This window comes from Herpailurus yagouaroundi, unplaced genomic scaffold, assembly GCF_014898765.1.
Source record: "Herpailurus yagouaroundi ecotype Mexico unplaced genomic scaffold, PumYag 184, whole genome shotgun sequence".
Classification (NCBI taxonomy): Eukaryota; Metazoa; Chordata; class Mammalia; order Carnivora; family Felidae; genus Herpailurus; species Herpailurus yagouaroundi.
Genome location: NW_024412415.1, coordinates 15,213,887 through 15,239,832, shown reverse-complemented (window position 1 = coordinate 15,239,832; position 25,946 = coordinate 15,213,887). Strand labels below are relative to the sequence as shown.

The following is a 25,946-nucleotide window of genomic DNA, read 5'->3' as shown; positions in this document are numbered from 1 at the left end:
TTCTTTCTTTCTTTCTTTCTTTCTTTCTTTCTTTCTTTCTTTCTTTCCTTCTTTCTTTCTTTCTTTCCTTCTTTCTTTCTTTCCTTTTCTTTTTTCCTTTCTTTCATTCAGAGAGCATGCATGCATGCAAGAGAGAGAGTGGGAAGGGGCGGAGAGAGAGGGAGAGAGAGAATTCCATGGAGGCTCAGTTCTGTCAGCCTGGAGTCTGACATGGGCTCGATCTTATCAACCGTGAGATCATGACCTGAGCTGAAAGCAAGAGTTGGGCACTTAACCGACTGAACCACCCAGCCGCCTTTAAAAATTCTGTTTCTTAAAAAAAAAAAAAAAAAAAAAAAAAATCCATTTATCAGCAAGTCTTTTTAGACCAGTTGCATAGCATGGGAATTGCTAGGTGGTTCCAGGTCTTTGTGTGCATACTTTGATTTCATCATCCAAAGCCTGTATATTAGTACCTTCTGGTCCAGATCTGCTTCATTTTCTGTTTATTGTTAGAATTTTTGGTAACTGGTAATGAAGATACTTCTCACATCTTCTAAGTGTCCTGGTTAAGAGATGCATTTCATGTTGGCTGCAGTGGCATAAGGGGGGGGGCCCCCCCCTTGAAATGTCTTAAGATTCTTAATCTTGCTTTTATGACAGTTGAACATTTCACAGATTTGTTAATGGGATGATGATTTATGCATTGAAGGAAAATTTTATTCTCCTAAATCTATTTTCTTGTAAATAAGGGTTTTAATTTTTAACCTTTCCTAGGAATTGTTTCTTTCTTTTTTAATAAAACCACAGATATTAGAAGACTTATCATAGTTTAATAAAAAGGTAATGTGCACTTTGTCCCCATGCTAACATCTTGCAAAACTGTAGTCCATTCTCACAACCTGGATACTGATATTGATATAGTCAAGATACAGAACAGATCTGTTACTGCAAGGTTCCCTCATGTTTTTCCTTTTTGTAGCCACACTCCTGTTACCTTCCCTACCAGCCTCTCATTAACCCCTAGAATCCACTGATCTGTTTCCCACTTCCTATAATTTGTCATTTCAAGAATGTTTATAAGTGAACTCATATAGTCCTTTTAGGATTGGATTTTTCACTTGTGTGATTCTCTGGAGATTCATCCAGATTATTGAGTATGTCAATCGTTTGTTCCTTTTGGTGGCTGAGTTTTGCTTTGTAGTGTGGATGTACCACAGTGAGTTTAACTGTTCTCCCAATCAAGGACATCTGGGTTTTTCCAGTGTTCAGCTATTATAAATAAAGCTGATCAGCATTCATGTATGGGGGGGGAATCTAACTTGCATTATCACATTTTAATATTTTGTCAAAATAAATTATGTAAATTTTATAATAAATCATGCACTTTATGAAAATTCGTTGAGTTACTTTTGTGTACTTTTCTGTGTGTTATATTTCAGGTAAATGTTCACTTAAAATAATAAGACATATATTTTTTCCTTCTGGGGCTTACTTAGGTTGGATTCAGATGCCGAGGACATAGTACTTCCTCAGAAAGAAGACAGAATTTGCAAAAGAGACAAGATAATAAGCAGTTAAACACCAGTCAATCTCATAGAGGCGACTCAAATTCTGAGTCTTTATATTTTGAGGTATTTTTTTAGGCTCTATTTATAAACTGTCATAGCAAATGTTCCCATTAAGAAATTAATTTTCTTACATTATGATAAGTACTTTTTATATCTTAACACATGATTCTGATATTAGATTATAAATTACATAGACGTACTGATTCATTTTTGTCTTGGATGTATATATATAGTATAATGTTAACTTCGTTAATGTTTATTTTTCTAAATTTTGTTATGAGTATTTTGAGGTAACATGTAGAGGTAAAACTTGTTTTTACGTGGGTTAACCTACTATGAAACTTTCTCCCTAATTTTTCTTATTATTGTTTAGTCTCTTTGTCAAGTTTTTTAGATTTGGATGGTTTAGTCTAGCTAATTTGTGCTGCTAGGTGGGAGAATCTTAGAGAAGAACAAAGCTATTTTAGTTGCTGTACTAGGCAGAAAGTCTGTGCCATATTTTTATTGTTTATTTGTCTATATGGCTGTTATTGGAGGCCTGTTATATGTGTAAAATAAGGTGCTATGAGTGATACATTGAATAAACATAGTAGGCTTAGGGAGGTTGCTGTACAGCAGAGAAACGTAGATGCCTGCATACCTAATGCTTGGGTGTGGTCGGAATTGAAGGGAAGGACAAATCCCTTTGAGTTTGTAATAGGGTGGAGATAACCATTGGAACAGATTTTAAAGAATGGGTAGAATTTGGTTGTGTCAACATGGTGAACAGCATCCCCCATAACTCATTTGAATAAGTCATTTTTTTTTGGATCATAGTTTCTATAAAATGGGTCAATAGATGGAAATTAAACTGGAAAATGTGCTTGAGGCCAGAGGCTCGAGATGAATAATATGTTAGATAAACTTAGTAATTGACCTAAAGGACTTGGGAGTTATGTTATTCAGTTATGAAGAACAGTACATGTGACAGATTTATTATTTGCACTTAACCATGTAATTGGTTCCATCCTTGTATTTAGTTAAAGGTATTAGGTATAATTTTCACTGTAAAGGAGGAGATTGGTGAAGAAATTACTTTGAATAGGGTTTAAAAAAAATTTTATTAGCTTTTTAACCTTATTGACAGGTGTGTGTAGTATTGCAGGACAGGGAATATATTTACGAAATTCATACTAAGCCATCTGTTGAAAATATTTTCCAAATTATCTGACATGTGATAAAATCCTTTTTGAATTTCTTTCCAATTGCCTACCCATTTTAAGAGTAGAATTAATTAGAGGCACCTGGATGGCTCAGTCAGTTAAGTGCCCTACTCTTGATTTGGGATCAGGTCATGATCCCACAGTTTGTGAGATCGAGTCCGACAGTGCGGAGCCTGCTTGGGATTCTCTCTCTCAGCCTCTGCCCTTCCCCTGCTCACACACGCGTGTGCGCGCTCTCTCTCTCTCTCTCTCTCTCTCTCTCTCTCTCTCAAGACACATTAATAAACTTTTTGTTTTTTAAGTAGAACTAATAAAAATGGTATGGTAGATATAGAAATCCAAAGGGTGGACGTGTGCAGATATGCCCCCATTGTTGAATAATGAAATTAGTTGTATTGTAACATGAGAGATGAGATTTCCTTTTTAAGACTGACTTTAAATAGTTTACTTTTAGAATTTAAAAAATTACTTGCCCATTTTTTATTACCCTTCAACATTGTAAAATGTTTTTCTTAAGAGGTTATTGCTTTGAACTGCTTTTACTTAACATGTGGAACTGTTTCAGGATGAAGATGGATTTCGAGAGCTAAACGAGAATGGAAATGCTAAAGACGATACTATTCAACAGAAACTTTCTTCAAAAGTAGTAAGTGGCCCTTTTTAAAAAGATAAGCAAAATAACTTGAACATCTTTTGAACTACGGTTATGTTGAAAAGAAGTATTATAGTTTAGTATAAAGACATGGGGGGCAGCATGGTAGACAAGAAACCATGTATTTAGTACTTCATACTTATTTTCAGCATTGCCAGAACAAAGACACTTTCCTATAAAATCCATAGTTCTGTTACAGACAAGACAACGCCATTAATTAAATGATCATACAGCGTACTTGTTGGAAAACTTGACTTACTTGGGAGTTATTTTGTTTTCAGGCCAGGATCCAGACAAGCATCACCAATTGCAGTAAGCTGTTTTGTCTCTATTATTTTCCAGTCTGGAATGATCACATCATCTTACTCTGTTCTTTATGACATTGAATTCTCAAAGAGTCCTGTCCAGTTATACTGGAGGACACCCCATATTCTGGATTGTCTTTCCTTAAGGTAGTCTTTTGTGGAATCAGTAACAGTGTTTTTGTCTGGTTATCTTAGTTGGATGATTTACCTGAAAACTCACCAATCAATATAGTGCAGACTCCAATTCCCATTACAACTTCCGTTCCTAAACGTGCAAAAAGTCAGAAGAAGAAAGCTTTAGCAGCAGCCCTTGCCACGGCTCAAGAATATTCAGAAATAAGTATGGAGCAAAAAAAACTACAGGTATTTATTCATTTTTGTGAACAAATATAATTGGTAGACTTGGGGACAGAAAGACAAATATAATCATCATAAATTGCCACACTTTCATACTGTCACAAAAAATAAATGTTTTCATATTACCTTGCAGGAAGCTTTATCAAAGGCAGCTGGAAAAAAGAATAAAACACCTGTGCAGCTAGATTTGGGGGACATGTTAGCAGCTCTGGAAAAACAACAACAAGCGATGAAAGCACGGCAGATTACTAATACCAGACCTCTGTCATATACAGGTGATGTCATTATTTGAGGAATTTTCTGTTTGCTTTTGGTAATATATTTTGAATATTGTTAATTTAAATTATATATATCTAAAAAATCCAGAGTCTTCTCACCAGCTCTTCTGTTACCCTTATCATTGTACTGCATCGTAGTAGCCTCCTGTTACTTACCTTTCCCTCCTGCTATAACTGCACTCTATCTTGAAAGGAGTGATCTTTTAAAAATATGAATAGGATTATATCACTCCACTACTCAGAACCCTCCAGTAGCTCTTGATCTCACTTGGAGTACGGCTGGAGTCCTGACTAAAGCCACATCTTAGCTGATCCTGTGACCTTTTTGCCCCCATCACCATTCTCTCTGGCACACACTGCTGTAGCCAGTCAGCCCCCTTGCTGTTCCACAGACACACCCAACATGCTCCTAGCTCAGTATCTTTGTGCTTACTATTTCCTTTCCCCGGAATTCATCAATGTGTGGTTTGTTCTTTCAGGTCCTTCGGGTCTCTGTACAAATGTCAGTAGGTGTAATTGTGAACCAGCTAATGTTTTTCTTCCTCAGAGATTGAAATAAGAATCACAACTAATTTGGCTTTATAACTTTTAAATTGGATAATGGGAAACATAGGAATTTTGATCAAGGTGTGTGTATGTGTGTGAGAGAGAGAGAATATGAATGATTTGGCTTTCTACTGAAACAGTAATGTATATTTTAGCAAACCTTATCAGATTTAAAATTCAGCAGTTCTTATGTGTTCCCTTATTTCTTTTCATAGCCTTAGTTAGAGAGGAAGAGAAGTAAGATAAAGGAAGGGGAAAGGCACCAACAAAAAGCAGATGTTAAGACGCAGAATTGAATATTCTGTTTCTTCTGTTCCTATGTAAAGGGTCTGTCTTTAGACAAGAAGATAATTAACAGAATATAACTTTAGTTCTACGTGCAGAATGTTTATACCTACAGCTAGTTACGTGTCCAGTATAAACCTTAGCTTTGAGTAACTGTTAGTAAAAATAGTATTGAATATGTACTGAGCTTTTGAGTTGCATGTTGTTGAGTTGGAGAGAGAGGCAATTACATCTCATTGAAAGAGTAAAGGACTATAGCAGTGGAACTGACAGTTAGCAGTATTCTGGAGGCAGTATGGCCTCATGGCAACAAGCAGGGGCTTTGGAATTGAGTTGCCTAGGTTTGAAATCTGTTCTTCTGTGTATTTCCTTGGCAAGTTACTTCCTGACATTAAGATGGAGGTATTGATAGTACCTACTTCAGGGTTGTTTTGAAGAGTAAATGAGATGGTACATGTAATGTGGTCAAAAGAGTATCTGGGTTATAATCACTCAATAAATGTTAACTAATTACTGTGGAGAAGAGATTGTTAACCTGTGATGGCTTTATTGTTATAACTTTGATTTATTTAGCACATGTTAATTTATACAACTGTAAATATTTACATGGAAAGCATGTCAAGGACTGTGGAATTAAAGATGAAAAAGTTAATAATCTAGTTGGGGAGAAAGACATACATAAATAACTAATAAAGAGCAGTGCCTTAGGAAGGATACCAGCAAAGTTTTATGAACTTTCAGAAGAGAAGAGTGATTTATAATAGTCAACGGAGAGGTATGGGGAGGATGTTATAAATCACTTCATATATCATAACATTTGGATTGGGCTTTGAAGGGAGAGTATAATTCTTGTCAGATGGAAATGAGATTAACCTCTAACCTGTCACCAGTGTTTAAATGAGAAAGTACTGATTGCAAAAAAATGGACTTTCTTGGGAAGTCCAAGAAAAGAGTGAGACTATGGTAGGTATGTCAAAAGATTATGAGGAATTGATAGGGTTTTGTGTGTTTGTTTTTTAACTGATGGAATGTGAAACAGGTTAAAGAGGACTCCAAACACTCCTCGTTGGAGGATTGTGGTGATTATAATGATAGCAAACAGGGATCATGGAAGAAGAATTTTTGTTGGGAAGAACAGACTCCAGCCCTATTGTGTTTGAAATGCTGGTTAGGGATATCCTGATGGTGCCTATTTAAATTGTAGTTATGTGCAGTTTAGGTTAAGAAGTCAGTGAGTTTCAAAGAGAGATAGAAGTGTAGCTCTGGAAATACATAAGGTTGTTAGGGGAAAGAAAAGTTAGGAAAATATATTCAAGGATAAAGTCTTGTGGTGTGCTTAGATTTAAAGGACAGCAAGAAGAATTAGATTTAGTGATTGCAAGCTTGTATGTGATCTTGACCATAGCATTTGTGAGCACATGGGTAGGACAGAGACCAGAAAGCAGACTCTTCAGGACCTCTGGGGAAAATGGCCACATAGAAGGATCCTAAGCTTACCTTGTCAATCAGCTACAATTAGATAGTATCCACATCAGTGTAAATAACTGGTAAAGCAGACTATTGAGAAGTTTAGTAAGGGAGGAAAGGGGAGTGATAGTACTTTAGCGTGAGGGGAAGCCAGTCAGGGGAATGGTTTTGTTGGTTTGTCTGTTTTTTGTTTTTCTTTCTTCTATATACAGAAGATTTAGCTTCTTGTTGGGAGATAGGGAAAAGAGTTGGGGGTTGAGGAAGACCTTGAAAGATGAAAGGGAAATGCGTAAATGCGTAGAGCAAGATCCTTGGGAAATTAATCCTGAGATGGGATTTCTTTTTTAAAGATTTTTATTTATTATTTATTTTTGAGAAACAGTATGAGCAAGGGAGTGTCAGACAGAGAGGGAAAATCTCAAGCTGGCTCCACGCTGTCAGTGCAGAGCCTGGTGTGGGGCTCGAACTCATGAAACTGTGAGATCATGACCTGAGCTGAAATCAAGAGTCAGAAGCTTGACCAACTGAGCCACCCAGGCGCCCCCTGAGATGGGATTAAGAGGAGAGGTGGTGATACACAGTGGTGATACACAGTGAACAGGAATTAGGATACCTTCCGCCTCCTCTCAGGTGGCATGTACATTTAATTTATATATATAAAACTTTGGCTAACATACAGTGTGTAAAGTGTGCTCTTGGTTTTTGGGTAGATTCCTGTGGTTCATCGCTTACATACAACATCCAGTGCTCATCCCAACAAGTGCCCTTCTCAGTGCCCATCACCCATATTCCCCTCTTCCCCACCCCCATCAACTGTCAGATTGTTCTCTAGATTTAAGAGTCTCTTATGGTTTGCTTCTCTCCCTCTTTGTTTGTAACTATTTTTTCTCCTTTCCTTCCCCCATGGTCTTCTGTTAGGTTTCTCAAGATCCACATATGAGTGAAAACATATGATATCTGTCTTTCTCTGACAGACTTATTTCACTCAACATAACACCATCCAGTTCCATCTGTGTTGCTGCAAATGGCATGATTTCATTCTTTCTCATTGCTAAGTAGTATTCCATTGTATACATAAACCACATCTTCTTTATCCATTCAACAGTTGATGGACATTTAGGCTCTTTCTATAATTTGGCTATTGTTGAAAATGCTATTGTAAACATTTTTGGAAAACCTCCAAATGCATGGAGGTTAAAGAACATACTACTAAAGAATGAAGGGGTGAACCAGGCAGTTAAAGAAGAAATTAAAAAATATATGGAAACAAATGAAAGTGAAAACACAACAATCCATACCCTTTGGGATGCAGCAAAGGCAGTCCTGAGAGGAAAATACATTGCAATCCAGGCCTGTTTCAAGAAACAAGAAAAATCCCAAATACAAAATCTAACAGCGCACTGAAAGAAACTAGAAGCAGAACAACAAAGAAACCCCAAGGCCAGCAGAAGGAGAGAAATAATAATGATCAGAGCAGAAATAAACAATATAGAATCCAAAAACAGAAAAACAAAAAAACCCCCAGTAGAACAGATCAATGAAACTAAGAGCTGTTGTTTTGAAAAAATAAACAAAATTAATAAACCCCTCGCCAGACTTCTCAAAAAGAAAAGAGAGAGGACCCCAATAGATAAAATCACGAATGAAAATGGATTTATCACAGTCCCTCAGAAATAGAAGCAATTATTGGAGAATTATATGAAAAATTATATGCCAACAAACTGGGCAACCTGGAAGAAGTGGACAAATTCCTAGACACTCACACTGTACCAAAACTCAAATGGGAAGAAATAGAAAGTTTGAACAGACCCATTAGCAGTGAAGAAATTGAATCAGCTATCAAAAATCTGCCAACAAATAAGAGTCCTGGACCAGATGGCTTCCCTAGGAATTCTACCAGACATTTAAAGCAGAGTTGATACCTGTCCTTCTCAGGCTGTTCCAAAAAATAGAAATGGAAGGAAAACTTCCAGACTCATTCTATGAAGCCAGCATTACTTTGATTCCCTAACCAGAGACCCCACAAAAAAAAGGAGAATTATAGGCCAATATCCCTGATGAACATGGATGCAAAAATTCTCAACAAGATACTAGCAGATTGAATTCAATAGCATATGAAAAGAATTACTATGATCAAGTGGGATTCATTCCTGGACTGCAGGGCTGGTTCAGTATTTGCAAATCAGTCAGTGTGATACATCACATTAATAAAAGAAAGGATAAGAACCATATGATTGTGTCAATAGATGCAGAAAAAACATTTTGACAAATACAGCATCCTTTCATAGTAAAAACCCTCAAGAAAGTCAGGATAGAAGGAACATACCTAAACATCATAAAAGTCCTATATTAAAAGCCCACAGCTAATATCATCCTCAATGGGGAAAAACTGAGAGCTTTCCCCCTGAGATCAGCAACACAACAGGGATGTCCACTCTCACCATTGTTGTTTAATATAGTGTTGGAAGTCCTAGCATCAGCAGTCAGACAACAAAATGAAATAAAAGGCATCAAAATTGGCAAAGAAGAAGTCAAACTTTCACTTTTCGTAGACAACATGATACTCTACATGGAAAACCCGAAAGACTCCACCAAAAGGCTGCTAGAATTGATACATGAATTCAGCAAAGTCGCTGGGTACAAAATCAGTGTACAGAAATCGGTTGCATTTGTATACACCAATAATGAAGCAACAGAGAAGTCAAGAAATTGATCCCATTTACAATTGCACCAAGAACCATAAAATACCTAGGAATAAACCTAACCAAAGATGTAAAAGATCTGTATGCTGAAAACTCTAGAAAGCTTATGAAGGGAATTGAAGAAGACACAAAGAAATGGAAAAAAATTCCATGCTCATGGATTGGAAGAATAAATATTGTTAAAAAGTCAATACTACCCAAAGCAATCTACACATTCAATGGAATCCCAATCAAAATTGCCCCAGCATTCTTCTCAAAGCTAGAACAAACAATCCTAAAATTTGTATAGAACCACAAAAGACCCCAAATATCCAAAATAATATTGAAAAAGGAAACCAGAGTGGGAAGCATGACAATCCCAGACTCTACTACAAAGTTGTAATCATCAAGACAGTATGTGTGGTATTGGCACAAAAACAGACATATAGACCAATGGAATAGAATAGAGAACCCAGAATTGGACCCACAAATGTATGGCCAGCTAATCTTTGACAAAGCAGGAAAGAGTATCCAATGGAAAAAAAGACAGTCTCTAGACAGTGACATGCAGAAGAATGAAACTAGACCACTTTCTTACACCATACGCAAAAATAAACTCAAAATGGATGAAAGACCTAAATGTGAGACAAGACGCCATCAAAACCCTAGAGGAGAAAGCAGGCAACAACCTCTGACCTCAGCCACAGCAATTTCTTGCTTGACACATCTCCAAAGGCAAGGGAATTAAAAGCAAAAATGAATTATTGGGACCTCCTCAGGGTAAAAAGCTTTTACACCGCAAAGGAAACAAACAACAGAACTAAAGGCAACTGATGGAATGGGAGAAGATACTTGCAAATGACCTATCAGATAAAGGGTTAGTATCCAAAACTCTATAAAGAACTTACCATACTCAACACCTGAAAAACAAATAATCCAGTGAAGGAATGGGGAGAAGACATGAATAGACACTTTTTCAAAAAAGACATCCAGATGGCCAACAAACACATGAAAAGATGGTCAACATCACTCATCATCAGAGAAATACAGATCAAAACCACAATGAAATACCACCTCACACCGGTCAGAGTGGCTAAAATTAACAACTCAGGAAACAGCAGATGCTGGTGAGGATGTGGAAAAAAGTGAACCCTCTTGCACTGTTGGTGGGAATGCAAACTGGTGCAGCCGCTGTGGAAAACCTTGTGGAGGTTCCTCAAAAAAATTAAAAATAGAACTATCCTACGACCCAGCAATAGCACTACTAGGAATTTATTCAAAGGATACAGGAGCGCTGATTCATTTAATGTTTTTTTATGTTTATTTTTGAGAGAGAGAGGGAGTGCAGGCAGGGGAGGGGCAGAGAGAGAGAGAGGGAGACATGGACTCTGAAGCAGGTTCCAGGCTCTAAGCTGTCAGCACAGAGCCTGACATGGGGCTCGAACTCATGGACTGCGAGATCATGACCTGAGCCAAAGTTGGATGCTAAACCAACTGAACAACCCAGGTGCCTGGCATATCCGTTTATATTGGACAGCAGCTTCTCAGGGGAGTAATAGGAGAGCTTTGCTGCTAGAGCACGAGGATTGAGGATAAGGTCCTCGGACTGCTAAAGGACTGGGTCACCACTACTGGGTGAGGGTATCAATCAGGTGTAAAAGAACTGCTGAATAGTACTGAGAGTGCAGCCAAAGGGGAAGATCACTCTTCACTAGTGGATGGAAATGAGGAGTGATAGACTATTTCATATAAAAGGGTGATGGTTTTTTTTATATATATTTTTTAATGTTTATTTTTGAGAGAGAGAGAGAGAACACCCGCATGGGGGAATGGCAGGGAGAGGGAGACAGAGGATCTGAAGTGGGCTCTGTGCTGACAGCAGAAAGCCTGATGCCAGGCTTGAACTCATGAACCATGAGATCGTGTCCTGAGCTTAAGTCAGCTTAACAGACTGAGCCACCTAGGTGCCCTATGTAAGGGTGATTCTTATGTAAGATTCCGTAGGAATAAGGAGAGGTGCAAAGTTTTGAAATTGCAGAGGTAGAGTGGTTCTGCCTGGAGACCAGTTGCAAAGAATTGCCATGCTTGAGGCTTGCTGCTGTGGAGTAGAACTAATAATTTATTTGTCCCTGCTTTGGATTGCTAAATTAGTTACCTGCATTGGCTTTGTCATCTTTATCTTATGGAGGTTAAACAGATGCATAAAAGCTGTACCTGAGAGATACTGCATGGCCCTGTATTACTCCTACTATTATGATGTCTATTCTCCCACAAGAAGAGGATGTTCTTGTAGATTTATCATTAGAAATGTTCATTGTATGCGGCGCTGGCTGTAATAGTAAAGCTAATGTTCTTGTTTGTTTTTAGTGGTCACTGCAGCTTCTTTTCACACTAAAGACTCTACTAACAGAAAACCCTTAACCAAAAGTCAGCCATGTTTGACATCCTTTAATTCTTTGGACATTACTTCCTCTAAAGCAAAGAAAGGAAAAGAAAAGGAAATTGCTAAACTAAAACGACCCACAGCACTTAAAAAGGTAAACCGAAACCTGGAGATGTTTATTTTACAAGTTAAATTTAAGGATTTAAAATGTTTTGCAAAAGTAGTTGTGGCATTTTAGCCAACAGATTGTTATGAGATATTTATAGGTGTATATCTTTATGATGAATAGTTAATTGAAAGTTGGGGATATCATCAGCATCATGATTATCTTTCTATATTGAACAAAACCCTGGAGGATGAATTCTTTCTGTAAGGTTAAAAAAAAGCAAAAGAAGTTAAACATTTAGCATCCAAAACATTGGACTGTAGGAATCAGAAGCCCTAGATTCTGGTACTAAATTATATAGTTTTAGGCAAACCTTTCTTACCCTTATCTTCTTCATCTATAAGTTGGGATAATATCTGCTCTGTTTAACTCAGTATTTTATTTTTGTGGGTGTAATCTCTGCACCCAGCATGGAGCTTGAACTCAACAACCCCAAGATCCAGAGTCGCATGCTGTACCAACTAAGCCTGCCAGGTGCCCCTAACTCAGTATTGTTAGGAGCAGAATGAGATAATCCAGGTCCAAATAATTGAAAACTGCAAAATGTAAATTTAATGTTAAACTGTATGATCTGGTTTCCACACTTGTTATTTTATCCATTTTTGTGAAACTCTAGTTTGTCAATCAGGAGTTAAAGCGTGAAGCAGATGTGGTTTGATAGCTGTAGCATTATACAGCATAATTGCCTTCCTTTATTTTGGATATGGTACCTTTTTCAACTACAGGGCCTAAAATTACTTTTTTTTTTTTTTTTTGCCAGTTTGTTTGTAGCCAACTAAACATGTAGCCAACCAAACTCCTCATGTCCATTTTTAAGTGAACTGTATCTGTGTAATAGTGAACATTTTACTCATTCTATACATTCTTAAAGAGTGATCAGTAATTAAAGATTGGTAATGACTTTTAGGTTATTTTGAAAGAAAGAGAGGAAAAGAAGGGCCGTTTAACTGTGGACCACAACCTTTTGGGATCTGCGGAACCAATAGAAATGCACTTAGATTTTATTGATGATTTGCCACAGGAGATTGTTTCCCAGGAAGGTAAGATTGTCCCTTTCTCCCTTCTCGTGGAATGGTTCAGAGTATTTTAATTAATAAGCCATCACTAGTTATTATCCTAATTGGAGGATATGCTCCATATTTTATGTAGATTTCTTTATTTTTGAGAGTGGTTTGTTTTGAAGATGCCTCTATAGGGAGATATTTAACAGGGGGAAGGGGCAGGTGTTATATAGCAGAACTGTGGCATTTTTGAGGCTTGAGTCCTGAATTTGTTGTATACACTAATAATTATGATCTCACCAATGTATCTTATGTAACTCCTAGTTCTTTCATTTTGTCTTCTTTCGTATCTAGAACACTACTAGCTATTTTTGTCACAGGACTATTTTTCATTGAATTGTTTTTGTTGATTTTCTTTCTTGCTTTTATGAATTAATACATATACCACAATGAGTAAAGAATTACAAAGCCTTTTGTAGTACAGAATTCAGTTGATCAATAAGATATAGTCCCATACAGTAGCCAGCACATATCATTTTGAATGGGACCTCAGCAAAACTGCACATTCTTTCTGATATTTTTACTGCTGTGGAAGAAAGATTTAAAGAGATCCCTGGCTAGGTCCCCTTTTCTGCTGGTATATGTGTATTCCTTTCTGCAACACATTCAACTCTGATTTCCACATATTAACTGGTAGTGTTCCATTGTGTAGAAAAATGAGTGCTTCTAAAGATTGTTCAGCCAGGACATATTTGGCTAGCATTCCCCTTTTCTCTCAATTAAATATCCTTGCCTTTGTATTTAGGTTTATCCATTCATTCAAAAATGGATGAATTCAACATTCATTCAAGTGTTTATTGAACACTTACCATGTGTACTTCAGTAACTGGGTTGGGGGTAGAAGGTCAGGAAATGTAATAAAGAATGGATTGTCCTGCTCCAAAAAGCTTATCATTGGTAGGGAGATAAGATACATGTGTGACTTTGCTAATTAGTGGACTGGAGTACAAAAAATAACTCATTTCTTGAATTTAGCTGTTTAAGAAAGAAGCAGTAAATGAAGGGGGCAGTGAAATCAAGAGGTGGTATATCTAAAGAATGAGGCTGCCTGAGCACAGAAGCAAAGACCAAATGAGAGAGAAACTGGGGTGGTGTCTGAAGAAATGAGGAGTGGTGTGGAGAGAATGAGTGAGGTAGAATTCATCACTGCCAGCAGCAATGGGAATTTGTAGACAGTTAAAAAATGTATTTCTAAGAAATAGGTGAAAAAATTGAGACGAAGGAGATGGGTAATATGATCTGGAAAGAGGTTCAAAAGTTATTACCTTTGTTCTTCAGTTTAAATCCTCTAAGAATACATGTTTTAGATCATTTGGCTTTCTCTCCTCTCTTCTGTAGAGACTTACAGGCTCGGCTGTACTTGGTTTTTAAGAGTATGTTTTAAGAGATAATAGGAAGACTTCATTTTTGTAGTATATGAGAAATGTTTGTGATACAAACAATGTCCAACTCGTTAGCTTCTGGGGAATTTGGAAGTTATACAAACGACAGCTGCCATTCTAAGCATTGATCAGTAGATAGCTTTTCAGCATTTAAAGTTTCTAAATTCTTTCCCTTCACCCCACATCTCCACAGATACTGGACTGAGCATGCCCAGTGATACTTCGCTCTCTCCAGCAAGTCAGAATTCTCCATACTGTATGACACCTGTGTCACAAGGCTCTCCGGCTAGTTCTGGGATAGGCAGTCCGATGGCATCTTCTACAATAACCAAAATCCACAGCAAAAGATTTAGAGAGTAAGTTTTAGCCTCATTATTGAGGTTGAATAGTTTAAGTATCTTGATTGTAGTTCTGAATACAGTATTGTCATTACTTGATGGGTGGAGCATGCAGCACTTCAAAGATATTTAAGTTCTTCCTTCAAATTATGTTTAGCAGCTAGTTTTATTGTACTTAAAGCATTTGACTTCTATCAGCTATCAGTGTTCATATGAAAGTGATTTCATAGTAAATATTCTTTTTATATCAAGTAGTGTTTATAAATAAACCTGGAAATTTGACTTCTTATATCTTACATATACAGTGCCTTAATAGGAAGTTTTTCCTCCTCAAATGATTTTGCTTTTTTGTTTATATTATTGGCCTTTCAGAAAAAAACCCTGTGTAACGAATAAATTACAAGTTTCTAAGACCCCGTTCCATGAAGTAATCATATTACATGAAGCTGTTTGTTTTTAAGCAAATATTTCTGTTTTAAAATGCCCATCAGTGAGTAATCTTGAACTAGAAGTTACTCCTATGAAGGATTTTAGGATTTTAACATTTGTATAGATGGATTTATTTTACATTTAAAAATGACATATGAAAGAATCCCAGGGTGAATGGAAAATCAGTATGAATCCAAACCATAATGGTTTGTTCTATTCCTTTGTTTTTTTTAATTGAAGTGTAGTTGATACAATATGATAATTAGTTTTAGGTGTACTATATAGTGATTTGACATCATATACATTATGAAATGATCACCATGAGAAGTCTTAGTTACCATCTGTCACCCAAGTTATTACAATAATATTGGCTATATTCTGTATGATGTGTTTTATATCCTCGTGATGTACTCACTTTATAACTGGAAGTTCGTGTTTCACCTATTTCAGCTGTATCTCCACTCCCTTCCCATCTGGCAACCACAATTTTATTCTCTATTTATGAATCTATTTCTGTTTTGGTCACTTGTTTTGTGTTTTAGATTCTATATATAAGTAAAATCATATGATATTTGTTTTTCTCTGATTTATTTCACTTACCATAATATTCCCTGGGTCCATCCACATTGTTGCAGATGGCAAGATTTCATTATTTTTTATGGCTAAATAATATGCCATACACAATGTACAATATTCCGCACATAGCCACACCCCCATTTTCTTTATTCATTCATTTATCAGTGGACGCTTAGGTTCCTTCCATGTCTTGGTTTATTGTGAGTAATACTGCAGTGAACATAGGGGTGAATATATCTTCTTGAATTCATGTTTTTGTTTTCTTCAGGTAAATACCATGAAATGGAATTGCTACATTGTATGGTAGTTCTGTTCCCCCCCAGTAGTACATGAGAGTTCCCTTTCCTTCACATCCTCACCAATGCTTCTTGCCTTTATTTATTTATTTATTTATTTAAATTGTTTTTAATTTACATCTAAGTTAGTTAGCATATAGTGAACAATGATTTCAGAAGTAGATTCTTTAGTGTCCCTTACCCGTTAGCCCATTCCCCCCTCCCACATCCCCTCCAGTAACCCTCTGTTTGTTCTCCATATTTAAGAGTCTCTGATGTTGTGTCCCCCCTGCCCCCGTTTTTATATTATTTTTGCTTCCTTTCCCTTATGTTCATCTGTTTTTTCATCTTAAATTCCTCATATGAGTAAAGTCATATGATATTTGTCTTTCTCTGACTAATTTCGCTTAGCATAATACTCTCCAGTTCCATCCACATAGTTGCAAGTGGCAAGGTTTCATTCTTTTTGATCGCTGAGTAATGCTCCATTGTATAGATACACCACATCTTCTTCATCCATTCATCCATCGATGGACATTTGGGCTCTTTCCATACTTTGGCTATTGTTGACAGTGCTGCTATAAACACTGGGATGCATGTGCCCCTTCGAAACGCACACCTGTATCCCTTGGGTAAATACCTAGTACTGCAATTGCTGGGTCATAGGGTAGTTCTATTTTTAGGTTTTTGAGGAACCTCCAAACTGTTTTCCAGAGTGACTGCACCAGTTTGCTTTCCCACCAGCAGTGCAAAAGAGATCCCCTTTCTCTGCATCCTTGCCAACATCTGTCGTTGCCTGAGGTGTTAATGTTAGCCATCCTGAGAGGTGTGAGGTGGTATCTCATCGTGGTGTTGATTTGTATTTCCCTGATGATGAGTGATGTTGAGCATTTTTTCATGTGTCTGTTAGCCATCTGGATGTCTTCTTTGGAGAAGTGTCTATTCATGTCTTTTGCTCATTTCTTCACTGGATTATTTGTTTTTTGGGTGGCAAGTTTGATAAGTTCTTTATAGATTTTGGATACTAGCCCTTTATCTGATATGTGGTTTGCAAATATCTTCTCCCATTCCGTCAGTTGCCTTTTAGTTTTGCTGATTGTTTCCTTCCCTGTGCAGAAGCTTTTAATTTTGATGAGGTCCCAATAGTTCATTTTTGCTTTTGTTTCCCTTGCCTCCAGAGATGTATTGAGTAACAAGTTGCTATGGCTGAGGTCAAAGAGGTTTTTGCCTGCTTTCTCCTCGAGGATTTTGATGGCTTCCTTACATTGAGGTCTTTCATCCATTTTGAGTTTATTTTTGTGTATGGTGTAAGAAAGTGGTCCAGGTTCATTCTTCTGCATGTCGCTGTCCAGTTTTCCCAGCGCCATTTGCTGAAGAGACTGTCTTTATTCCACTGAATAGTCTTTCCTGCTTTGTCCAAGATTAGTTGGCCATACGTGTGTGGATCCATTTCTGGGTTTTCTATTCTGTTCCATTGGTCTGTCTGTTCTTGTGCCAGTACCATACTGTCTTGATGATTACAGCTTTGTAATACAGCTTGAAGTCTGGGATTGTGATGCCTCCAGCCTTGGTTTTCTTTCAAGATTGCTTTGGCTATTTAGCTAAATAATAGACTTTTATTTTCTCATGGTTCTGGAGGCTGCAAGTCCAAGATCAAGGTGCTGTCAGTGTTGGTTTCTGGTGAGACCTATCTTCCTGGCTTGCAGATGGCTGCCTTCTTAGCTGTCCTCACACAGCCTTTCTCTTGCGTATGTGTAGAGAAAGAAAACGTCCTGGTGTCTCCTCCTCCTCCTAAGGATGCCAGTCTTGTTCGAATAGAGTCCTACCCTTACGTCCTCCTTAAATTTTTCTTACCTCCTTAAAGGCTCCATCTCCAAATACAGTCACGTTGGGAGTTAGGGCTTCAACTTAGGAATTTTGAGGGAACACAATTCAGTTCATAACAGGAGCCAAAGGCGGGGTGGGTGGGGTGTCCCCAAAACATAGGAAAGGAGAAAATCCAGATCTGCTAATGAGAACTATTCCCTCAGGCCTAGAGGCTACTTTTACCTGGTATAGAATGTAGAGCAAAAGGCTTTTTGGTTCAGGGCAGACCCTGCACAGGTTCTGACAAGGGATCGGCATGTGGCCTCATGGCCACCTTAGCTAGTTTGAGAACCCTACAAACCGAACTCCTGGCTTGGCCCCATATGAGCTGTGCGACCTTCGGCAAGTGACTGAAGCGCTCGTATCTGTATGCTCATACAGTTTCCTTACCTGTAAAACAAGGCTAATAATAACTACCCAGTTCACCTCAGAAGGTAGAAAAGTGAGGTAGAGTCAGGAGCAGCAGTAGAGAAGAGCAATTCCCAGCCCCCCTCTGCCACACACACCAAATGGCATATAAACATGGTAATCTACCATGAAATAAAATGAAATGGTGGATGGACAAGTGCTGAGTAAGCTAGAAGGTGCCCTAGAAACGATGCAAAGGATAATGTCAACAACGGGATGATGACAGCAGCAGAAGCTCTATTCTGTCTGGCATTTTGTCAATTCAACGCCCACTTGGCCACCTGGGTGTGAGAAGTACATGGGCCACCAGCGCCCCACGAGGGGACTGCCCTGTGATTGCCAGGCTGAAAAGGAACTGTCATCCCTTTTCCTTCAATCACGTGCCCAATTAATTACTTCCTCCTCTGCTCCTGGTCTCTCCATCCCTTCCCTCCAACCTCCCTGCAAAACTTAAATGTTGGGGAGGCAAGAACAGGCAGCAATGAAGCCCCAAATCCTCCCAAACTGGCTGGGGCCAGTCCGTATGCCCCCTTCTTTTTCCAGGTTCATTCTTCTGCATGTCGCTGTCCAGTTTTCCCAGCGCCATTTGCTGAAGAGACTGTCTTTATTCTGTTGAATAGTCTTTCCTACTTTGTCAAAGATGAGTTGGCCCTATGTTTGTGGGTCCATTTCTGGGTTCTCTATTCTGTTCCATTGATCTGAGTGTCTGTTCTTGTGCCAGTACCATACTGTCTTGATGATTACAGCTTTGTAATACAGCTTGAAGTCTGGGATTGTGATGTCTCCAGCTTTGGTTTTCTTTTTCAAGATTGCTTTGGCTATTTGAGGTCTTGTCTGGTTCCATACAGATTTTAGGATTGTTTGTTCTGGCTCTGTGAAGAATGCTGGTATTATTTTGATAGGGATTGCCACTTCTTCTCTTTTTGATTGTAACTATTCTGATAGGCATGAGGTGATGCCTCATTGTGGTTTTGATTTGTATTTACCTGAAGATTAGCGATGTTGAGCATTTTTTCATGTGTCTGTTGGCCATCTGTATGTCTTTTCTGGAATGTCTATTCAGGTCTTCTGCCCATTTCTTATCAGATTATTTGGGTTTTTTTGATGTTGAGTTGTAGGAGTCCTTATATGTAATCTGGGTATTGATTTTTTTTTTTTTTTGGATATTAATCTCTTATATATCATTTGCAAATATCTTCTCCCCTTCAATAGGTTGCTGTTTTGTTGATGGTTTCCTATGTTGTGTAAAAGATTTGTAGTTTGGTACAGTCTCATCAGAAAACAAAACAAAAAAAATGCTTATTTTTGCTTTTGTTGCCCTTGCCTGAAGAGACAGATCCAAAACACCCAAAAAATTGCTAAGACTGATGTTCAAGAATTTACTGATGTTTTTTTCCTGTAGGAGTTCCATGGTTTCAGGTCTTACATTTAGGTCTTTAATCCATTGTGAGATTATTTTTGTATATCGTGTATGAAAGCAGTCTGGTTTCATTGTTTTGCATGTAGCTGTCCATTTTTCTGCACACCATTTGTTGAAGAGACAGTCTTTTCCCCATTTGTTATATTCTCGGATTTTTTGGTCATAGAATGACCAAATAAAGTGTAGGTTTATTTCTGGACTCTTTGTTCTGTTGACCTGTTTTTATGCCAGTTCCATACTGTTTTGATTACTATAGCTTTGCAGTATAGTTTGAAATCTGGGAGCATACCTCCAGCTTTGTTGTTTCTCAAGATTTGCTTTGGCTTTTTGGGTCTTTTGTGATTCCATACAAATTTTAGGGTTATTTGTTCTAATTCTGTGAAAAATGCCATTGGTATTTTGATAGGGATTTCATTATATCTATAAATTGCTTTGGATAGTGTGGACATTTGACTGCATTGGTTCTTCCAGTCCGTGAGCACAGTTTGTCTTCAATTTATGTCATCTTCAGTTTCTTTCATCAATGTCTTACAGTTTTCAGAGTACAGGTTTTATACCTCTATGGTTAAATTTATTCCTAGGTAATCCTAGGTATTTTTTTCTTTTTCATGCAGTTGTAAATGGGATTGTTTTCTTAATTTTTCTCTCTGCTAGTTTTTTACTGTGTAGAGATGGAACAGATTTTTGTATATTACTTTTGTATCCTCCAGCTTTACTGAAATAATTTATTCTAATTGTTTTATGGTGTGGTCTTTAGTGTTTTCTAATGAATAGAAATTTCTAACAAATTTCTATTTGCACATCTGCAAATAGTGACAATTTCATGTCTTCCATGCCAATTGGGATGCCTTTTATTTACTTTTCTTCTCTGATTGCTGTGACTAAGATTCCCAGTACTGTGTTGAATGAAAGTGGCAAGCCTGGGCATCTTTGTCTTGTTTTCCTGATCTTAGAGGAAAAGCTTTCATTTTTTTTCACTGTGGAGTGTGATATTAACTGGGGATTTGTCATCTCTGGTCTTTATTGTGTTGTGGTATGTTCTCTCTGTACCCGCTTTGTTGAGAATTTTTATCATAAATGGATATTGAATTTTTGTCAAATGTTTTTTTCTGCATCTGTTGAGAAGATTGTATGATTTTTATCCTTCATTTTGTTAATGTGTATGACAGTTGATTTGTGGATATTGAATTATATCTGCATCTCTGGAATAAATGCCATTTGATCATGGTGTGTGATTCTTTTAATATATTACTGAATTTGGTTTGCTAATATTTTGTTGAGGATTTTTGCATCTATATTCATCAGGTGTATTAACCTGTCATTTTCTTTTTTTGTAATGTCTTTGGTTTTGGTATCGCATAGAATTAATTTGCAAGTGTTCCTACACTGTTGTTTTTGGAATAGTTTCAGAAGGATAGGTATTAACTCTTCTTTAAGTGTGTGGTAGAATTTACCTGTGAAGCTGTCTGGTCCTGGACGTTTTGCTGGGATTTTTTTTTTTTTTTTTTTTTTTTTTATTATTGATGGTATTTCATTACTGGTAAACAGTGTTCAGATTTTCTTTTTCTTGATGATTCAGTTTTGGAAGATTTTATGTTTCTAGGAATTTATCCATTTCTTCTTGGTTGTCCAATTTATTGATGTATAATTTTTCATAATGATCTTTTGTAATTCTTTGTATTTGTGTGGTGTTAGTTGTAACTTCTCTTTTATTTCTGATTTTGTTTATTGGGCCCCCTCTTTTTTTCTTGAGTAGTCCTTCTAGGTAAAGGTTTATGATTGTCCTTGTTTTAAATCTTTTTCTTTTTTTTTTAATTGAAGTATAATTGACATACATTATTACATTAGTTTCAAGTGTACAACATAATGATTTGACAAGCTTACATTGTTACACCCACCACAGGTATAGCTACCACGTGTCATCATATAATGTTGACTATATTCCCTATGTTGTACCTTTTATCCCTATGACTTACCATTCCATTATACCTTAAAGCAGGTATCTCCCCTTCTCTTCACCCATTTTGCCCATCTTCCCACCTGCCACCCTTTGGCATCTGTCAGTTCATTCTCTGTATTTATGGTTCTGTTTCTGTTTTTTATTTGTTCACTGGTTTTTAGATTCTACATATAAATGAAATTATATGGTAGTTTTTCTCTGTCTGATTTATTTCACTTACCATAATCCTATGTAGGTCTATATAAATATTGTTTATCTTTTCAGAGTACTGGCTCTTGGTTTCATTGATCTTTTCTATTGTTTCTTTTTCAGTCTCTATTTCATTTAGTTCCTCTTTGATCTTTATTATTTACTTTCTTCTGCTAACTTTGGGCTTTGTTCTTATTTTTTTAGTTTCTTTATATGTAAGGTTAGATTGTTTATTGGAGATTTTTCTTGTTTCTTAGAATAGGCCTATATAACATTATAAACTTCCTTCTTAGAATTATTTTTGCTCTGTCCCCATAGATTTTGGAAGTTGTATTTCCATTTCCATTTGACTCAAGATATTTTTTTATTTCCTCTTTGATTTCTTTGACCTCTTGGTTATTTGTTTGCATGTTATTTGGTCTCCTCATATTTTCCTCACATTTGTGTTTTTTCTGGTTTTTTTTTTTCCTTGTAATTGATTTCTAATTCTATCCCATTGTAGTTGAAAAGATGCTTGATATGATTTCAGTCTTGTTAAATGTATTGAGACTCATTTTGTGGCCAAACAGGTGATCCATCCTGAAGATGGTTCCATATGCACTTAAGAATGTATATTTTGCTGTTTTGGATAGAATGTTCTTTATGTATCTCTTAAGTCTGTCTGGTCTAATCTGTTGTTTAAGGCCATGGTTTCCTTATTGATTTTCTCTTTGGATGATCTCTCTATTGATGTAAGTGGAGTGTTAAAGTCCCTACTATTCTTGTGTTACTATCGATTTTTACCTTTGTGTCTGAAAATATCTGCTTTATGTATGTGGGTGCTTCTATGTTGGGTACATAGATATTTACAATGTTATATCCCCTTGTTAGATTGATCCATCTATTATTTAATGTCCTTCTTTGTTTCTTGTATAGTCTTTGTTTTAAAGTCTGTTTTGTCTGATGTAACTATTGCTAACCCAGCTTTGTTTTCATTTCTGTGTGCATACAATATCTTTTTCCATCTCTTCACTTCCAGTCCATATGTGTCTTTGGTCTGAATTGAGTCTGTTACAAGCAGCATATGGATGGGTCTTGCTTTTTTATCCATTCAACCACCTGAGTCTTTGATTGTAATATTTCTTCCATTTACACTTAATTATCAATAGGTATGTACTTACTGGTGATTTTTGTTTTGTTTTGTTTTCTGGTTGTCTTTATAATTCTTGTAGTTTTTTTGTTTGTTTTGATCTCTTCCCTTGTGATTTGACAACTTTTTTCGTGTTATGTTTAGATTCCTTTATTTCCTGTATATCTATTACAGGCTTTTGGTTTGTTTAACATGAAGTTCATATATAATATGTATGTAAATTTATTTAAGTTAATGTTGCTTAAGTTCAAACACATTCTGGGGCACCTGGATGGCTCAGTCAGCTGTGCGTCTGACTTTTTTTTTTTAATGTTTACTAATTTTGAGAGAGAATGCAAGCAGGTGTGGGGCATAGAGAGAGATAATCCCAAGCAGGCTCCGTGCTTTCAGTGCAGAGCCCAATGTGGGGTTTGATCTCATGATTCCTGAGATCACAACCTGAACCAAAATCAAGAGTTGGACTTGATTACAGTTCAGGTAATGATTCCAGGGTCAGTCCCATGCTCAGCATGCAGCCTCCTGGAGATTCTGTTTCTCATCTCCCTCTCTCTCTCTCTCTCTCTCTCTCTCTGCCTCCCTCACCCCCACTTGTGCATGTTCTCTCTCTCTAAAATTAAAAAAAAAACAAAACAGTACATTCTAAAAGTACTACATTTTTCCCCACCCTGCAGTATTTTGTTTTTGACATACTTTATTTACATGTTTAGTTTTGTATCCCTTAACTAAATATTGTAGATATCATTGATTCTACTACTTTTGGTTTTTAACCTTCACACTAACTTTATAAGTAATTGATTCACTACCTTTACAATAGATTTGCTTTTAATAGTGAGATTTTTTTTCTTTTAAAATTTTCCTATTTCTAGTTGTGGCTTTTTCTCTTCCACTTAAAGAAGTCCCTTTAACATTTCTTATAAGGGCAGTATAGTGTTGATGAGCTCCCTTAACTTTTGTCTTTAAATTTTTATTCCTTCTTCAATTCTGAATGGTAATCTTGCCAAGTAAATTTCTTGGGTTGTAGGTTTTTCCTTTTGCCACTTTGAATATATGGTGCCATTCCCTTCTGCCTGCAAAGTTTCTGTTGAAAATCAATTGATAATCTTATGTATGTTCTCTTGTATGTAACTAGTTGGTTTTTTTTCTTGTGACTTCTAAGATTATCTCCTGATCTTTAATTTTTGACATCTTAGTTATGTGTCTTTAGTGTGGATCTCTTTGGATTCATATTGTTTTTGGTTCTCTGTGCTTCCTGGACCTGGATGTCTGTTTTCTTTCCCAGGTTAGGCAAGTTTTCTGCCCTAATTTCCCTCAAATAAGCTTTCTACTCCTTTCTCTCCCTTTTCTTGTTATGGGACCCCTATAATGTGAATGTTAGTGTGCCTGATGTCGTCTCAGAAGTCTCCTAAACTATCATTTAAAAAAAAAAAAAAAGGTTTATTTTGGGGGGGGGGGGGGCAGAGAGAGAGAGAATCACCAGCAGACTCTGTACTGTCAGCACAGAGTTCACTATGGGTGCTCGAACTCACAAACCATGAGATCATTACCTGAGCTGAAATCAAGGGTCAGACATTTAACCAACTGAGCCACTCAGATGCCCCTTTCCTCATTTTTAAAAATTGTTTTGTCTTCTTGCTCTTCAGCGTGGGTGAATCTCACTACCCTGTCTTTCAGATCACTGATCATTCTTCTGCATCATCTAATGTGCTTTTGATTTCCTCTAGTGTATTTCTCATTTTATCTTCTGCTCTGATTAGTCCTTTTTTATATTTTGTATCTGTTGTTGAAATCCTCACTATGTTCATCCATTCTTCTTGAGTTTGGTGAACATCTTTATGAACACTACTTTGAATTATTTCATTCTTTTCTGAGGTTTTATCTTGTTCTTTCATTGGAAACATATTTCTCTGTCTTCTCATTTTGCCTGGCTGTTTGTTTTGATGTATTAGGTATATTAGCTATGTCTCAGGGTTTTGATGGAGTGGCCTAATGTAGGAGGCATCCTGTGGGGCCTTGAAGCACAGCGTCCCCTGGTCCGCAGAACCAGGTACTTCAAGGGCGTCCCTTATGTGGACTGCATGTACCCTCTTGTTATGGTTGGGCTGTGACTGCTGGGTTCACACTGATATGTGGGTTTGGCCTCAGATGCACCTGGCTGAAAGGCCCTGCTGTAATGGTTGCAGGCATTTTGGTGGTCGGGGCTGTAGCTGGTTTGGGAGGCACCATTCTGAAGATGCCTACTGTGTGGCAGGGCAGTAGCTGCTTTGTGGGGGTGCCCATCGCAGTCAAGGCCACTTGGCTGAGTGTTGTGGCATGAGAGTTGTTTTAGAGGGAGCCTTGAACCTGGCCTAGGCTGGCCACCGAGTCTGGTGGAATGGGATCTGATTGAGGCTACCTGCTAGAGGTAGTGGGGTGGGAGCCACTTTGAGGGGGATGCCTTTTGGGGCCAGTATGTTGGGTGAGATGGGTCCACAGGGAAATGCTGAGGCAGGGCAAGCGGTGTTAGCAAAGTATCAGAAAAGTGACAGAAATAGCTCCTGCCGGTGCTTCTGTTCCAGGAAAAAGTTCCCACAGATCCCTGCTCCTCCTGCACATGCCCTAAAGTTAGCAAATCTTCATATGTGGCCCAGGCACTTCTCAAACTGCTGCCTCTGTGCTAGGTCGCATAGCCAGTGAGTTTGTGCCTGTGCCCTTTAAGAGAGGAATCTCCATTTCCTTTAGCTTTCTAGCTCTCTTGGAGTTAAGCCCCACACATTTTCAAAGCCAGATGTTATGGGGCCTCATCTTCCTGGTGCAGGAAGAGTGGGCATGCTTGATATATGATTTGAACCCTTTGCTCCTTAGGGAGGATAGCCTCTGTGTTGGTGATATCCCTCCTGCTTGGGGTCACTGAGCAGGGGAGGTGGGTCCTGACTCGACCCCTTTTCTGCCTTTCCTACCTGCCTGGTGTGGCTTTTTCACTTTAGTTGTTGAAGAGCTATTCTGCTGTTCTTCAGTCATTCTCAGAGAGAGTTGTATATGATGTTGTAATTTAGTGTGTCTGT

At 37.5% G+C, this 25,946-nt stretch overlaps 1 protein-coding gene across 2 annotated transcripts in view; it reads left to right on the top strand.

The window, feature by feature from the left end:
• Positions 1-25,946, top strand: part of SECISBP2L (SECIS binding protein 2 like) — a 67,327-nt gene that overhangs the window by 23,745 nt on the left and 17,636 nt on the right. The window contains exons 8-14 of one of the 2 annotated variants that reach the window (XM_040492643.1): positions 1,479-1,613; positions 3,318-3,398; positions 3,905-4,072; positions 4,200-4,341; positions 11,691-11,860; positions 12,780-12,912; positions 14,509-14,671. In XM_040492643.1, coding sequence (XP_040348577.1) covers positions 1,479-1,613; positions 3,318-3,398; positions 3,905-4,072; positions 4,200-4,341; positions 11,691-11,860; positions 12,780-12,912; positions 14,509-14,671 — 992 coding nt within the window. The remainder of the gene's footprint in view (positions 1-1,478; positions 1,614-3,317; positions 3,399-3,904; positions 4,073-4,199; positions 4,342-11,690; positions 11,861-12,779; positions 12,913-14,508; positions 14,672-25,946) is intronic. The other variant, XM_040492644.1, reaches the window with a different exon arrangement.